Here is a 17,246-nt window from a genome sequence, read left to right as displayed (position 1 = left end):
TAGTATTATATATATAATATATTATTATAATATAATATAATAATATTATATTATAATACATTACATGAGCACAATTGTGAATAACATATACTTACACATACATAATAATTTTTAAATAATAATAATAGTAACACAAGCCTGTGATGGAAAAGAAGTCTGAGAAGTAATAATTGATTCTTATACATTTTTAGGTGCTGAGTTCAGAAAAAAAATAGTAAAAAATTCCATCACCCACCAATTTCTAATTTTATCGTTTTTATTAGTAATATTTGGATTTAAATTGAGCGCATTGGTATTTATTTTCAATCTCCTTTATTTACAGCTAATTAGTTGCGTAAGTGCTTTTTTGAAGTGCCTTTTTATGATAAGTAAAGAAATTTCCACGAAACTTCTCATTGTTAAGATAGAAGAGGGAGGAAGGGAGGAATGCAGATAAAAGTGCAGGTTTCTACTTTGAATCAGATTCGCCGAGATAATGGTTGCCTTTCTTGTTGTCACAGACATATTTTCTTGTGTGATTCTTTAGTTGAACTTTAGTCGTTGACTACTAAGGTTATCATATTTTGAAAGGCGGCATATTTTCTAAGTTAGTGTGAAGATTTAATTTAATGCGTTTGCGGTTTTTTTAATGTTTTTACATAGAATCGTGTAATAGTATTGATGTCATTCGTTAAAATTCGTTTAACTGTGTTTTAATTGGTGTTTGTAATGGTTTGTTTCAAGAGGTTGCAAAAATTCACCTAACATTTTCTGCTACATATGCTGGGAGTTAGTGTTAAATAACGACGAAGAAACATTACAGATTTTGTGAAAAAAGTGTACTATGCTTATTTTAGGATGAAACTTGGTGACTTAGATAAGCCATGGGGTGACGCATATAGTATATTCCATTGGTGTAGAACTTAGAAGGTGGTGAAAGGGAGAACAAAAATCTTTCCTTTTCGAAATTCCCATGGTATGGCGGGCATTTATTTTCATTCTCCTTTATTTACAGCTAATTAGTTGTATAAGTGCTTTTCTGAAGAACCCCGCAATCATACCGATGTCTGTTACTTTTGTTCTTTGAATGTTCGAGGTTTTAATGTGAAAAATAAAAAAAAGACATTTTCTATCCTAATTGACCATCTGCAATACGCCCAGTGGAACATGGTCCTGAAATACCCCTGCCAACACCTCCACAAATTTTAGAACCACTCAGCAGCGATTCAAACGAAGAAATTGAAGATTTCAATGATGACGAATACAAAGATAGTGGCCCACCTGAACTTTTTTCACAGACCGACTTAAACGACTTGGATATTTGGATCTTCCTAAGGAATCTGCAGAACTGCTGGGCTCGAGACTAAACGAAAAGAATTTGTTGCCCCTTGCACTTCTTTCTCATGGTTTAAGTAATCGATGACTTCATATTATCCTAAAATATGAAGTCATCGATTGGAGGTTGTTTATCGATTCCTCAAAAAGAAGCCTCAAAGCTGTGCTTCTCCATAATTACCATAAGTATGCTTCAGTACCAGTAGCACATTCTGTGCATTTTAAAGAACGATACGAAACTTTAGCCTTCATTCTCAGCAAACCTAAGTAAAATGATCATGGATGGACAGTTTGCGTGATCTTAAATCATATCTATGATTTTGGGAGAACAAAGAGGATACACCAAATACCCGTGCTTTTTGTGCGAGTAGGACAGGCGAGATCGAGAGCAACATTGGATCAAGAAGGAATGGCCAGAAAGAGTCACATTAGAACCTGGAAGTAAAAATATATTACACGAAACTTTGGTTGCTCGGGAAAAATTCCTTTTACCATATTTTCTCATAATGTAAAACACAGCTCCTAGGAGATGTAAAACTGCCTTACATTATGAGGAGAAGTCACTACCCAGACCGGTTTCAACCTTTTTTTTTTGAGGTCTCATCAGTGAGTAGGTAGAATGGGAGTTCATGCCTTTCATCACGGCCTCTTTAGATTTAAAAAAAGTTGTGCTGAGAGTCAGCTTGATAGTCAGAGAGGAGAAGGAAGATAGAGTGGATAGTAGTAGATAGTTAAAAGAGGCCTCAGTCGATCTACTTGGCCTGACTTAAATGCCGGCACCAAGCAGATCTCCGACATTATCTCCCTCCATCCGTTCTCCTCCGCGTTCTCCGGCCAGCCACCCCTTCAGATGTCTGGCCGATGAAAGAAGTGAAAAAACAAATGCAGGAAGACACACATAAATTGAAAATCAAAAGAACTAAGACACACATAAACAGAAACAACAAAGGAGCTAGAACACGCATAAACAGAACAACAAAAGTTGGTGAATTAACAAAAAACTACTGCAAGAACAGGGAAAGAGCCTGGTCTGAGTGATGCAGACCGCAAGGAGCTGCACCGCCTCGCTGTAAGCCTTCGCCGCTCGAGTTCTCAGGTCTGCCCCCTCCTATGTGGATTAAGCGTGAACATACAGAAACAGAACCAAAAAACGTAGAAGGGGCTTTTTTTTTTTTTTTTTCCCCATCTCTGGCAGATCGATACTAGGAGTCGACTGACTTGTTAGGCGAGGTTTAAATCCTCCTGCTGTCTATTGTTGTGAGTTTTAATGATGAGATCTGCTAATTTGTCTCCACGGACGTGGTTTAGCATGTAGAGGCCTCTGTGCAGTACTAGTCCCACGTCGTCCTCTGCATCGATAAGACCAATGATCTTTTCAGGAGTGATTTCATCTATATTATCGACAAATACGTCGTCCATTCTTCACTGACGACTCTTGGCCCATTTTGTCCAGTGAGTATCAGTTGAATGTCTCCGAATGCTTCTATTGCTTTTCGTAGTCTCGCCTCCTCCTCCTCGGAGAAATCTTTTAAGAGATGCAATATAGGTGCATTGGCCTTTGCGTGAATGAACTTTGTGGGTTCTGAAGTTGACTTTATTTTTCCAACTTCAGCTGGTTTTGGTTTTTTTATATTTACTTCTTCAGGGCTGGCTGGCCTCTTTTGTGTGCTTTCTGCATTGTTGATTTCCATATCTACTGCCTCCGTGTCCTCGTCTATTGTGACTGCAGTGATAGTTCCTTTTTGTTGGTGCTGCTGGTTATTTTCGGTTGCTACATTTGTAGTGGCGGTTTGCCCGGTGGCTGGTTCTTTCTGCCTTTTGTCTTTCCTGGTTGTAGGTTTCTCTATTGGTGTATTCGGCAGTGTTTCAGACGTGGCAGCATGATTCTTTCTTGTTGTTCCCTCATGCGCGGCCTTCAGGGTAGGGAACTCATTCGGTTCTGCACCAATGACATTTTTGGCTGTTGCATCCGTGTTGGGCATAATACTGCCTCCCAATTTTTCGGCCAGGTTTCTGTCCGGACAGGTGTCCACCTTATGGCCGTTAGTGCCGCATTTTAGACATGCTGACTGGCACTGTGCTACTGTATGGCCCGCTGTTAGGCAGTTCTTGCATATTAACTTCGGGCACTGGGCCTCTAGATGAGTGAGGGCGCCTCATCTAAAGCATTGCCTCTTTACTCCCGGGTATCTCACCATTACCCTGGCCGATCCTATCTTGACGAAATTCGGAATTTCTGATTTCATGAAGATGGAAAAGGTGACTTCACCAGATTTCCATTGTGGGATCTCAGCGTCCGTGCCAATTTCGATATCCCGAACAGCTCCCCATTTCGAGAATACTTTAGTTATGATGTCATTGTCTTCTTCTAAGTATTCAAGCGGAAAACGATCTATTCTTACTCTTTTGACAAAGCTTCCTACCACAAAAGGTTGAAAAAGTTTTGCCTCGCACTTGACTCCTTTCAGAAGTTTTTCTCTAGTTGCAGCGTCTTTGCATACAACTTGAAACCTTCCCCGCCATAAGGGGTGAAACCGGAAATATTGTCTGCCCCGACGCAGTCAATAATAGCCCTCGCAAACGTCCTCTGGTGAATACCAGTATCTATTTCGAACCTGAGGGTTCTTACCCTCGGTAAAACCGAAGACATTATTTAACGAAAGAAAGGAAGAAGACTTTCCAAGGATAGTCTATTCCTATACAACAACAACAACGTTACTGGCTTGCTGGGTGAAGCATAAAATGCTTTTTATTTTCCTCTTTATCTGTGTGGAGAAGCTTGATGGGGGAGGTTGTGAGACTTATGCTCGCACTTTGTGAACTATGGAGTTAGCTCTGTTCTGCTGAAAGCAGGATTACCTTGGGTCTTTTGTGTTTTTGATAGTCATGTTCACTATAACTGGAAGCTTGTCTGATTAGTGGATTGGGATGAGAATGTGCCTTGCTGAAGAACTTTTCCGCATGGTCATGAAGGAGAGAACGGATGTCAGGGGTTCCGGTTTCTCTGTGGATCTGCGTGTTTCTGACGAACCATGGGGAGTCTAAGATCATCCGCAGGCATTTGTTTTGTATCCTCTGTAGTTTCTGGATGTTAGATTTGGATGTGTGACTCCATGCCGGGGATGCATATGTGATTACTGGTCGAATTACCATCTTATATAATAACAGCTTGTTGCGTTTATCCAATTTGCTGTTGCGATTGATCAGGGGATAGAGTTGGGCTATGGTTCTGGATGTCTTTGTGCCTATGAGCTTGATATGGCTGTTGAAATTTAGCTTTTTGTCTAGCTGTACTCCAAGGTATTTGGCTTCTGTCTGCCATGGTATCTTTTTTCCGAGAAGTTCAATATCATCTTGGATGAAGGCTTTGCGTCTGGTGAACAGTATAACTGAGCTTTTGACGGGGTTTACTTGTATCCTCCAGTCGGAGAACCATTTCTCTAGCTTTTTGATAGTATCCTGGAGACGACTGATCGCCAGGTGTGGGCGGAGAGATCTTGTCATTATGGCTGTGTCGTCAGCATATAGGGCTGTGATGGTAGTCCTCAGGTTCTGTGGAATGTCAGCCACGTAGATTGTGAAAAGTAAAGGAACCAAAAGAGATCCCTGTGGTACTCCTGCCAGGATTTTGCGCCTAGTTGAGATGGTGCCATTTATTTTTATCTGCATGGATCTGTCAGTGAGGTATGATTTTATTAGACGGGTAAGGTTTGTTGGAATGTTGGCCTGAATGAGTTTATAGAGTAATCCTTGATGCCATACCTTATCAAAGGCCTTGGCAATATCCAGAAAAACTGCAGCTGTGTGAAGGTTCCAGTTGTATCCTTGAGTGATATGCTCCACTAGTCATGTTGCACTGTGCTGTGCATACGGCGGAAGCCGAATTGTTCGTTTGGAATTATTCCTAATTGGTCTGATTTTTCTTGTAGTCTTGAAAGGATAATTTTTTCAGCAATCTTTCCCAGGTTGGAAAGCAGGCTTATTGGACGGTAGCTTAGCGGGAGTTGCGGATTGTTTCCTGGCTTTTTTATTGGTATGATGTCTGCTGTTTTCCATGCAGAGGGGAAGTGTTGTATCCTCAATATTGCATTGGTTATGTTAATCAGGTGCATAATAGCCTTTCTAGGAAGTAATATGATGATTCTGTTAGTAATTCCATCTGGCCCTGGAGCTTTTTTGTTGTTTAGATGTTTTATGATATTGGTTATTTCAACTGGAGTAGTGGGGGTGATGCTGGCTGGTTTGTCTTCGGACTGACTTAAGGTATGCTTGACCTGCTGGTGGACTTTATATATGTGGGTGATGTTTATATTATCATATGACGGGCTGCATTGTTTTTCTAGGTTTTCTGCTATTGCTTCTGCTTTTTCTTTATCAGTGTGCGCCGTTCCATGAGCAGTTTGCATGGGCGGTAGGGGATTGTGTTTAGTGCGCAGAATCTTCAGAAATTTCCATATTGTGTGATCTTCTGGGTTGAGTGATGATAGTTTATTGTCCCAATCCTGGTTCCTGTGGATTTGAAGTGCTTTTCTGACTTGGTTGTTCAACTTGTTCAGAGTTTTCTTGTCCTGTGGGGCTCTTGTGTTGTGGTATCTTTTCCTGGCTTTGTTTTTTGTTCTGATGAGGTCCATTATGTTTTCTGGGAGCCGACCGGATGGGTGGTTGGTTGTGGTTTTGGTGACTGCTTCTAGTGCTTTTTTAATTTGGCTTGTTAAATTGCTTATTGCTTCATCTATGTCTTCTTTTTTGTGGATGATTGGTACAGGACCAATGTATTCTGGTAGGATTTTAGCTAGCCTATCCCACGATATGAAGGTGTGCTGGTGGGCCAGTTGGTCTTGCATGCCAAGTTTGATCAGGATTGGGTTGTGGTCGGATGATAGTTCACTGAGCGTCTCTAGTTTGTATTGATAACTGATGTTTCTAAGGATAGCTATATCAAGTACATCTGATCTGCCATGAGGGCTGTAATGAGTGTGCTCAGTGGGTCCTGCTACCACAACTGAGTTAAGTGTTGAATAGTTGTGTAGTATGCGACCACTTCTGTTGTTGGTGGTTCTGAACCATGCTGTGTGTTTGGCGTTCTGGACCAATATGATCGGGAAGAACCTTGGCTAACTTGTCCCATGGTATGAATGTGTTCAGAGGAGAGAATTGATCTGATGAACCTAGATTGAGCACTATGGGACTGTGGTCAGAAGATAATTCGTTGACTGATTCCAATTTGAATTGGTATCTTAAATTTTTAAAAATGACAATGTCCAGCACATCCGAGCCACCCGAAGGGCTGAAATGGGTGGGCTCAGTAGGGCCGGCGACTACAACAGAGTTGAGCATTGCATAGTTGAAAAGTGTGTGGCCTTTGGTGTTAGTAGATGAGCTGTACCAAGATGTGTGTTTTGAGTTGAAGTCTCCTGCTATTATTATGGAGTCATTTGGACCAAGTACGGAGTCTAGATCTGTTGTCAGCAGAGGAATGCTTGGAGGGTTATATGCAGCATAGATCTTGAGACTCCCAGCATTGAAGGTATGTACCTCCACACCAGTCACCTCCAGGTTTACTGTTTTGGGCTTGTCTATTGTGTTATGATTCAAATAACTCTTTATATATATGGCTGTGTCTCCACCTCTTGTGCCAATTCTGTCGTTTTTGTACATAGCGTATCCACGGATTTTTGGGTTATTAGCTAGTCTTAGGTGTGTTTCACCAATCAAGATGATATCAGCACTGAGACGAGTTGAAAGTTCTTGTAGTTCCAAAATCTTGTTCATCAATCCATTTGCATTCCATGCTATTATCTTAAGAGCTTTTGGTTTGAATTTATTATTCATGACAGATGGCTGTTATAATGTTTTGAGTGCTTTGCAGGAATCTCTTTCTGGAAGATGTTGAGGGGCATGTCTTGCTGAATTCTTGCAGCATAGTGGCAAGTGAGGCTGTTAAAACGGATGTTATGTTGGAGCTTTCTAGCTCGAGAGCTGTAGGAGGCTTAGTTCTTGCAGCCTCAGCATATGTTTTGGTCACGGTTGTTCCTTCTTGTGAGGAAGAAGGCAAGGTGTTTCGGACTGGAAGACGATTTGTTTGGTTGCTTAAAACGTCTTTATGTGGCGGAACAAGATTGACTTTTGTTGGTCCTCGGTTTTTTGGATTGGAAAGGCATCCCTTGTAGTTGGCGGGATGAGGTCCTCTGCAGTTTGCACAGCATGCTGAAGTTGTGCGAGGTTTGGTGCAAGAGATGGTCTGGTGTCCCTCGCCGCACTTCAAGCACCTGTAGGCTGCCTTACATAATTTTTGGGCATGTCCAAATCTTTGGCATCTATGACACTGACCTGCAGATGCTCTTTTCCTTAGAGGCTCAGTTGTAATTTTGAGACCGCATACTACAGTCAGTTCATAGATCTGCTTTTGTGTGTTGTTTATTTCCACCAGCACCAAAGGCATTGGCCTTTTATCTGCTCTGAGCATTCTGCTCACTTTAACTGGGGACAGGCCCTGTCTGGAGAGATCAGTGGACACATCTTCAGGAGTGATACCTTCAGCTATCCCACGTAGAACAACTTTCAGGTTCTTTTCACTAGGTAAAGTGAAGGTGTGGTATGGGACGCTAGCTCTGTCCAGAAATCTGATCATCTGTCTGTATTCCGAGACTGTAGAGGGTTGTATTTTAACTCCCTCATCTGTGTTTTTAGCCCATGAGAATGAGATGTTTTGCTCTCTTAGGGCTGATGAGATAGGGATCCATTTTTCTTTATCCCTTAATATGACTGGTGGTATCTTTTCTTTAGGACCATTGTGTGCTTCTATCCCTGATGTTTTGGGTTCTTCCACATTGGTGGAGATTTTCCTCTTCTTTTTCACCAATTGGAACTCTATATCACTTTCCAAGGTATGATGTCTGCTGTCTTGGGATGTAGCATCTTCCATACTCGGGGAGTGTGCTAAATCTGATTGCGTCTGAGTTATGGGCTCTTCACTCATGTCAACCATATTATCCTCTGTGACTGCTGTGGGAGGAAATGTGTCAAAGAGCTTGACTTTTCCTGGCCAATTATTACTCAGCAGCTTTCCCAGTCTGAGGAATTCAAAGTAAACCTCCTCGAATTTGGACTCATTTAGAAGTTTTGCCATGATAATATTCGGAAATAAGTCACGGATGGAGAAAGAGTAGAGATTGCTCAAGTGTTCCGAGCAGGTAAAGATAATCCTGTGGACTTTTGAGGGTCCACTAGCAAATCCCGTAGACACACTAAGGTGTCTACCAGCAATAAGATGTGGCGATATAAAATACAACAATGGCGATACTAGCGGCAGTAGGCCTAGCGTATCGCCCTTGTAAATTCAATAGACTTACCTGGATAAACCAGTATAGAAAATAAAGTGCCTGTTTATGGCAGCAAGTAATTAACTGATATTATTAATGAATAAGCATAAATCTCTAAAAACATAGTCAAATTCACAATTCACCATCAAAAATACACGACACGAAACACTAACACGCGAGCCGCCATCTACTTCGAAGCTATGGTTAGCTTTTATGAAGAGAGTGGGATTAACCTTCACTATTAGGTTGTTGTTACTGTTTATGAACAGTAACAATGGAATGTAGGCGTTGGATGCTGATGATTTGTGAAGGGTATATAAGTGTTAATGCTGTATTAACTGTGTTGGTATATCTTTCAGAGTTCGTGTTTAAATGTTCTGTAGTAGTCTATGTGATTTGCATTTCTTGATTTACAAGAAATGTAAATGTGATTTACATTTCTTGATCCGTGAGTATGAGATGTGATCTCACAAAAGAACCGTATAAGTTGTTGAAGGATATAGGGATGTAAAGAGTTTTTGTGGGTCGTGTTATGCGATGTGTCTCTGTAGTTGCGATAGGTGTTGTTGAAGTTATTCTTTAGTTATATTATGTAATGTTTCAGATTTTTAATGCTCAGGATTCTGTGTATCGCCATAAGCGGGTCCGGTATTGGCTCTTCTTAATAAGGACTCCAAATCACTGTTGATACAATTTTCCTATGACAGCGTAGCGACAGTGGTGCGAGATGCATGATTCTCAGATTTTGTATAATTAATATCTGCGTCTTTGTGCCTTTGATTAAAATTGAGTTTTGGAAGAAGTAAATTGTGATTTCATTTAGGTCTTATTGAGCTTTGGAGAGAGAGAGAGAGAGAGAGAGAGAGAGAGAGAGTCGTGTTGGCATCTGCGTGGACTGCTAGTAGCGCGGTATCATCAGCTTACCGATATATTTGCCTTCGTGTGGCCAGGTTATGAACGTCGTTAATGAATATGTTGAATAGAGTAGGTGATAATATGGCGCCTTGGGGATACTGCGTTTTATTTGTATATATCCCGACTGTAATATGTATTACAGTCGGGATATATAGGACTGTATATATCGGGATATAGGACTGTAATAGTCCTATTACAACAACAACAACAATAATAATAATTTTATTGATTTCTATAATACTGACAAATATACAATAATCATCTTGAGTGAGATTTCAACGTATAATTTTGAAAAATTCTGCACTAAGGACTGCATATGTAGTTCATTTTCTACATTTGATTTGAATTAAAAATTTTAATAATACTTTTTGCCTCTATATTTACAATATCTATGTAAAGATGTGTTTGAGTGTTCTTCTAATCAATTGATGAATTATTGTTTTAATAAACATACATTTCTCTTATCTATAAAAAGAAAATAGTATAGTTTTTTAACCTTTGGAACCTAACCCTGTTTTTTTGTACTAGTTCTTTGTTTCGTACAACACGAATTCGCATAACACGGCATTTTTTAGGAACCTAACGACCGTGTTATACGTGGTTACCTGTATACGTGAATTCTCTGTATGATAATTGACTTTGTTATTGTCAAAATTATTATTATTATTTGTATATTTGTCAGTATTTTAGAAATCAATAAAATTATTGTTGTTGTTGTTGTTGTTGTTGTTGTTGTTGTAATAGGCACATATTACAGCCGAGATATACAAATAAATGTGTTTACCATGTTTTTCTAATATTAAAGATGAAGATTATACAGAATTGTTTGTGTAATGAATAACTAATATGATGATGATGATAATAATTTGGACAATGACAAGCTTGGTTTATTATCGTACAGAGGATTTACGTATGCAGGTACAATTTTCTCTATTTATTAATAGTACTATTAATTAATTAATATTGAGATATAGTCCATAAAAGACTTTGAATTTTGCTATGAATATATAATTATTTGTAAATTTTCTAATAATAATAATAATAATAATAATAATAATAATATCCAAGTTTTACTTTAAAGGAAAAGCGTCAAGCAAAATTACGAAATTAACTTTGCAGAAGTCACAGAATCTTACAATTCTAGGATTACGTAGTGTAAAAAACCATACAATATAAATATACAAAATGAGACCGAAACGCTTGCTTCTTTCATTTAATGATCATCAACGTTCAATTTTAGACAGTCTTTAAAAATATCTAAGGCTCCGTATACTTTCCAATACTTACTGGCTTAGAGTCCATTCCTGGCTATTTACAAAAGAGTCTGAAAAAGAAAAATACGCATTTATAATCGATTTAAAACTACAAAAAGGCAACACGGTTGTTGTTATATTGTCTTGTCAGATGTCATCTCCTTCCAGGAGGTTGACTACAATCGACTCCCATCATGTACGGTTTTGTGCTTCTCTTTTGCATTCTTCATAGGACAAAAAGGTCCAGTAATTAATATTTCCAATCCAATATGTTATTTGTCTTCCTCTTCTTCTTTTTCCTTGTATCATTCCTTCTAGAAGTTTTTTGTAGGGATTCATGCCTTAGTATGTGACCAAGGTGAGTGGTTTTCCTTTTCATTATGGTTTTCAACAGATTCCTATCTTCTCCAATCATCTCTAATATTTCTAAATTAGTTTTTTTTTTAGACAGTCCATGGCACTCTAAGAAATCTAAGGATCCACATCTCAAAGGCTTTTAGTTTATTTTCACAGTATTTTGATATTGTCCAGGTTTCTGCTCCATATAGCGCTGTTGACCATACATAGCGTTTGCAGCCTAATTCTTGTATTTGTGTGAATTTCCCTTGAGGTCAGAATGTTTTTCATGCTAATGAAGGTTGATCTAGCAATTTCTATTCTTTTTAATATTTCCGTATCACACTTTCCATTCTCTGTAATTAGTTGACCCAAATATATATATATCTCTATACTTGATCTAAAGTATTTCCTCTGATCTTAATATTTATATCGGGTATCTTCCCTTTTTCCTTTGTTACCAGCATGGTTTGGGCTTTTTTGAAGTTGAAATTAAGTTCATATTTTTCACTTAGCTTCAGCGTCTCTTCTAGTAGGTTTTGAAGATCTTTTTTATTTTCAGCTAGCAGTACTGTATCATCTGCATATCTTAAGTTGTTTATATTCCTTCCTCCTATGCTTACTCCTTTAAATTCTTCTAATTGCTGGAAGATATTTTCAGTATAGAGGTTAAACAATATAGGAGAAAGAACATATCCTTGTCTGACACCCTTCTTTACTTGGAATTCCTCCGAGATTTTCTCCTGATATTTTTATTGAGGCAGTTTGCTCCCAATATAGATTTATCAGTAATCTGGTATCTTTACCATCTGCTCCTAAATTTCTGACATTTGATTAGTTGTTCATGTTGTATATTGTCAAAGGCCTTTGTGTAGTCAATAAAACATAAGTAGACTTCTTTCTTTCTTCTTCTCCTAGTATCTTTCTATAATAGTTCTAATGTTGAAGAGTCCTTCTCTGGTTCCTTTATTTTCCTGAAAATCAGATTGTGTTTCATTAATTTCCATTTTGATGTTATGTTTATTTCTTTCTAGGATGATATATAACATAATATTTGCTATCTGACTGATCAGACTGATTATTCTGTACTCTTCACATTTGATTGTCTCCGATGTTTTAGGTATTGGTAGGAATGTTGAGTGCTTAAAATTTTTTGGCGGATGTCCATTTTCGTATATTTTGCTACATATGTCAGCCAGTGATCTTATAGCCTTATCATCTAAAGCCTTTAGATATTCTGCAATAATTCCATCGTTTCCTGGAGCTTTTCCTGGTTTCAGTTTCCTAATGGTATTTGTTACTTCCCAGGTAAGAATAGTAGGACCCCTCCAAATCTTCTTGAATTGACTTATCTATTCTATTATGATTGTAGAGTTCCTTTGAATACTCTACCCATCTCTCCTTTATTTTGTCTTTCTCCATTAAGATGTTTCCACTGGTATCTTCAATGCAATGAGCACCTACCCTTTTGCAAGATTTGCTAGTTAGCTCCCTAACTTTTTTCTTGAAGTTCTCTGGTTTTGTGCTTTCTTTTTGTCCAGAAGTTCAATTTCCTTGCATTTGTTGTTGAGCCATAGTTCTTTTGCAATCCTACAATCTTTCCTGATCTCCTTGTTTAAGTTCTTGTATTCAGGACGACTTTTGTGTTTCTTTGTTTCCTCCATCATTTTTAGTATCTTGTCATTCATCCAGGATTTACGAAATTTGGGAATTGTTTGTTTTGCTGCCTTTTTTATGCCCTCTTTAAATTTTTGCCATCTATCCTCAATCTCATCTTTAGGATAAGGATACTTGGTGGGATCAGGAACGTTAATAGCAGTGGATTGTGCCAGTTCCTTTAAAAATTTATCTTGTGTTTCTTGATTTTAAGGGAGCCGAGATCATATTTTTCTATGTTTATAGGTTTCATTGTTTGCTTTAATTTTATTGCTTCTTTAATGACCACAGGGTTGTGGTCTGATCCAATATCAGCCCTTGTGTATGTTTTGGCTTGTAAGATGTTATTCTGGAATCTGTTTTTAATGATTATATAGTCAATCTGGTTCCCACAGCTGTCTCCGGGACTTTTCCATGTGTAAAGTCTTCTAGGAGGGTGGCTAAATAAAGTATTTGCTATTACCAGATTGTCTTCATCACAGAACTGTATTAATATTTCTCCTCTTGGATTTCTATATCCCAGACCCTGGTTTCTCATGCAGGAAGAGATCTTTTCTGAGACTACTTTAGCATTTAGATCTCCCATAACGATAGTTATGTCATCTGATTTAGCATTGTTTAGTGCATTTTGAATGTCTTCATAGAAACATTCTACATCTTTATCTGGGTAATCAGAAATAGGTGCATATATTTGGACAATAAAAATATTGAAAAGTTGAGCTGCAATTTTTAATGCAATTATCCTGTCTCTTATGGGCCAAAATCCAAGTAAGGATGGCGCAATCTTATTTTTTAGTACAAATGCTACTCCATTCTTATGACTGTCTCCACATGAATATATAATTGAATGGCTCTTTCTGTTTATTTTCCACTATTACTCCATTTGACTTCACTGATACCAGAAATGTCAATTTTCATTGCTTTAAGTCCTTGAATAAGGTTATCTAACTTCCCAGCTCCACATAAGGTCCTACATTCTAAGTTGTAATCCTTAAGAGAGGATTCTTGGTTTTCAGATGTGAAGGATCAGGAGAAACCCTCCCTCTAGGATTTAAGGTATCTTCGCATATGCTATTTTCATAGTATCCGTCTTACGTTTCCGAGTATCTTTCTCTTCTTCCCTGTAATGTTTCCAAGAGACAGAAGTTGTAGAGGGTCCAACCTTGTCTCTATTGCTTAAATCCGACATGGTTCTCTGTTTCATGGTTTACTATGGAAGGTTACATGGTGAGGTTCCTGTCTCTTCCACGGTGTCTGGCCACATCTTTGTTTTGTCTCGGAATGTGCCCGGACTATGCCACATAGATTGCTGTCATGACTTCATTACCATTGTCAAATTAAATTTTGGTCATCTGCTAACTCAGCCATTCCAGTCTTCAAGTGTAACAAGGAGGAGACACTCTCCTTCACTACAGCATAAAATGCTCATACCCTCACTTAGTTTTCCGTGCCAGTCGAGACACGGTCCCAGAGTGTGGCCGCTGGTGCACTCTACCAGCTACTTGGAGCCATAAGTGAGAGTTGCATAACTAGTGGGGACCAATTCCACCCAGCCACCAAATATTTTGATGCGACTGCTGAGCAGGAAGAGGTGCTACCCCTACTACCCTATATCTTACACCCCAACACGGTCGTTAGGTTCCTAAAAAATGCCGTGTTATGCGATTTCGTGTTGTACGAATCAAAGAACTAGTACAAAAAACAGGATTAGGTTCCATAGTTAAAAAAAAAACAACTATACTATTTTCTTTTTATAACTAAGAGAAATGTATGTTTATTAAAACAATAATTGATCAAAAGTATTACATATCAATATTATTACATAATGTTTACATAATGTTACATAGCTACATAATGTTTTCTTCGTCATCACTACTAAGCACCATTAAAGGAGAGCGTTTTCTTTCTGGCAAAATATCCTCATCATCTGAGCTTTCTTCGGCAGCATCTTGAGTTCTATGCTCTACTTTTTGCACGAAATTTGTTATTTCCGATTGTCTGCTTTTAGCTGAGAGATCTTTATAAATTTCGTTGTATGGAGCTAAGCACTTGTGAAGTTCTCTCTTAAAATTTGTGCTTCTTTCAGTGGAAGGATCTTCATTGAGAAAATGTAACTCTAATTGTTCGGTCTTGGCATTTCTTTATGCTTCTTAGGGTAAAATGTTTAATTTCATCGTTTTCATCTGTGCTATCGTCCTCTGAATTAATTTGGTTTACCCCAGATGCCGTTTCAACCAAATTTGCTTCATCAGTCTCTTCTTCCACCAGTAATTCTTGAATATCTTCGACATTCATATCGTCAAAGCCTTCCCCTCCTAGAGACTTAGCAAGTTCTATTATTGCATCCATTCTGTTTTCTGCTGGCTCGATTAGATTTTCGCTTTTAACTGACTCTGGCCATTTATTTTTTCAACAGGCATTTAACGTTGTCGGTTTTATTTCTTTGATGGATGAAGTTATGAGTCATGGAAACTTTTTACAAAAGTTTCCATGACTGTCGATTTTATTCAAAACCCATTGCAACGATTTCCTGATGTAATTAGTTTTAAATGAAGCTATAATTCCCTGATCTAACGGTTGAAGTAATGAACTTGTATTTGGTGGTAAGAAAATTATTTTGACATTTGGATGATTTAAATCTTTCGGATGACTAGGTGCATTATCCGACATCAGTAGAACTTTAAAATCTAGATTTTTCTGTTTTAAGCAGTTTTCCACACTTGGTACAAAACAGTTTAGAAAACATTTTTTAAATAAATCAGTAGTTACCCAAGTTTTCTTATTTGCCGTCCAATATACCGGTAAAGCACTCATATTTAGGTTTTTCATTGCACAAGGATTGAGGGATTTATAAACTAGCATGGTTTTTACCATGTGATCGCCTGAAGCGTTACTGCACATAATAATATTACACGGTCTTTTATGCTTTAAAACCTGGTGCAACTTTCTCATTTTTTGAAATAAATGTTCTCTTGGGCATTTTTTCCACAAATGACTCATCTCATCGGTATTAAAAACCTGATGTTCAATAATACATCCAAAAACATGTGCAAAGAAGAAAACAATGAAAGTCTTAAAATATGTTTGATACTCCATGAACAAAAAAAAAATCTAATAAATTCTAAAATTCTATACGCAAATCTGACACGACATACACGCTCGAATGAAAAATATTGAATGAGATGGTGCTTGCTCTTAAAACTTTCATCACGTCCAGGGATTTCCCCAATTCTCTAACCGTGTAAGAGGAGAAGTGTTGTAGGAATGCCGTGTTATACGGGAGTTGCCTGTATATTCATGAGACATATTTTCTGTACAGTACAAGGATTCAGTGCAAAATGTAGAGTACTTAATTTTTTATAAATATAATTATACATTTTTAAAAACTAATTAAATATTTATCCACCGTATTTACATACGGATTGGCATGAATGTGCATGCAGTTCACTATACAATGCAGTAATATAACTAACAGTTCAATACTACTAATAATAATAATGGAATGATTTTATATTAATATACATAATTTTCTGCATTGTGTCTTGTGTTTTTTTTTTCAATATTTTTTATAGATTCTGTATTTTATTTAATACAGATATTTTACTTCTCTACAAAAATTCAGTATACAAGTTACTGAGTACATTCTTTTTGATATACTTGTTTGTTTGTTTGTTTAGGTGCCATCGCTGCTTTCTTCCTCGAAGCTTCTGCCGAGCTTATCTGAGGAAGATTATAGAGGGCGGTTGTTACTTGGTTTTGTTTCAGTACCCGACGCGAGCCAGGTGTATATTTAACTGTTTATATGTGCTTGGAAACTTATATATGAAGATATTTATATGTATATATATAAACGCTTTTCTCCGGTTAGCGTGTAGATGTGCGTACACACGCGCACATGGACTACCACTGCTTGAGTACGGTTTAACTTTTTTCCCAAGGAGGGGTTGGATTGCAATATGGCGTGTTCGTGTCCTTGTAATGGTGTTTAACAGGTGTGTGTGAGAGAGAGAGAGAGAGAGAGAGAGAGAGAGAGAGAAAGAGAGAGAGAGAGAGAGAGTAATTTCCCTCTAATTTTCAGTCTCGCTATAATATTTATATAGCACTTGTTTCAGCTCTCTGTAAATCCCAGGTTTCTGTTGTCAAATGACAGTTTGTTTATCATGTCAGGTATGTAGAAGATTCGGGAGCTTATCCGTAGTTATCATCATACTTATATGTTAAGTAGTTTGTTTCCTGTGGTCTTTTATCTGATCTAATAAAAATTTAAGCAATTGATTTTTATTAATTTTAATGATTTTATCCTCTAATATAGCTCATACTGTAATTTTTTTTCAAATTTACACCTACTGATGGACGAATTATAATTATTCGTATTGTTTATTGTATTCGCTTAACGCGATTTCGATTAACGAGCAATGATTGGTGGATTAATTAATCACGTTAAGCGAGG

General features: G+C 37.7%; 1 protein-coding gene across 3 annotated transcripts in view; it reads left to right on the top strand.

Moving 5' to 3' along the window:
- LOC150110571 (uncharacterized) overlaps positions 1-17,246 on the top strand; it is a 77,735-nt gene that overhangs the window by 26,670 nt on the left and 33,819 nt on the right. For 2 of the 3 annotated variants that reach the window (XM_090394847.1, XM_090394856.1), the window contains exon 3: positions 16,474-16,578. The exons of the other annotated variant lie outside the window; for it this stretch is intronic. In XM_090394847.1, coding sequence (XP_090250973.1) covers positions 16,474-16,578 — 105 coding nt within the window. The remainder of the gene's footprint in view (positions 1-16,473; positions 16,579-17,246) is intronic. 3 annotated transcript variants of the gene reach the window in all.

This window comes from Typopeltis vanoorti, chromosome 1, assembly GCF_054136105.1.
Source record: "Typopeltis vanoorti isolate ZY-2024b chromosome 1, IOZ_Tvanoo_1.0, whole genome shotgun sequence".
Classification (NCBI taxonomy): Eukaryota; Metazoa; Arthropoda; class Arachnida; order Uropygi; family Thelyphonidae; genus Typopeltis; species Typopeltis vanoorti.
The sequence above is the reverse complement of the archived record's forward strand: the minus strand, read 5'-3'. Positions and strand labels throughout refer to the sequence as shown.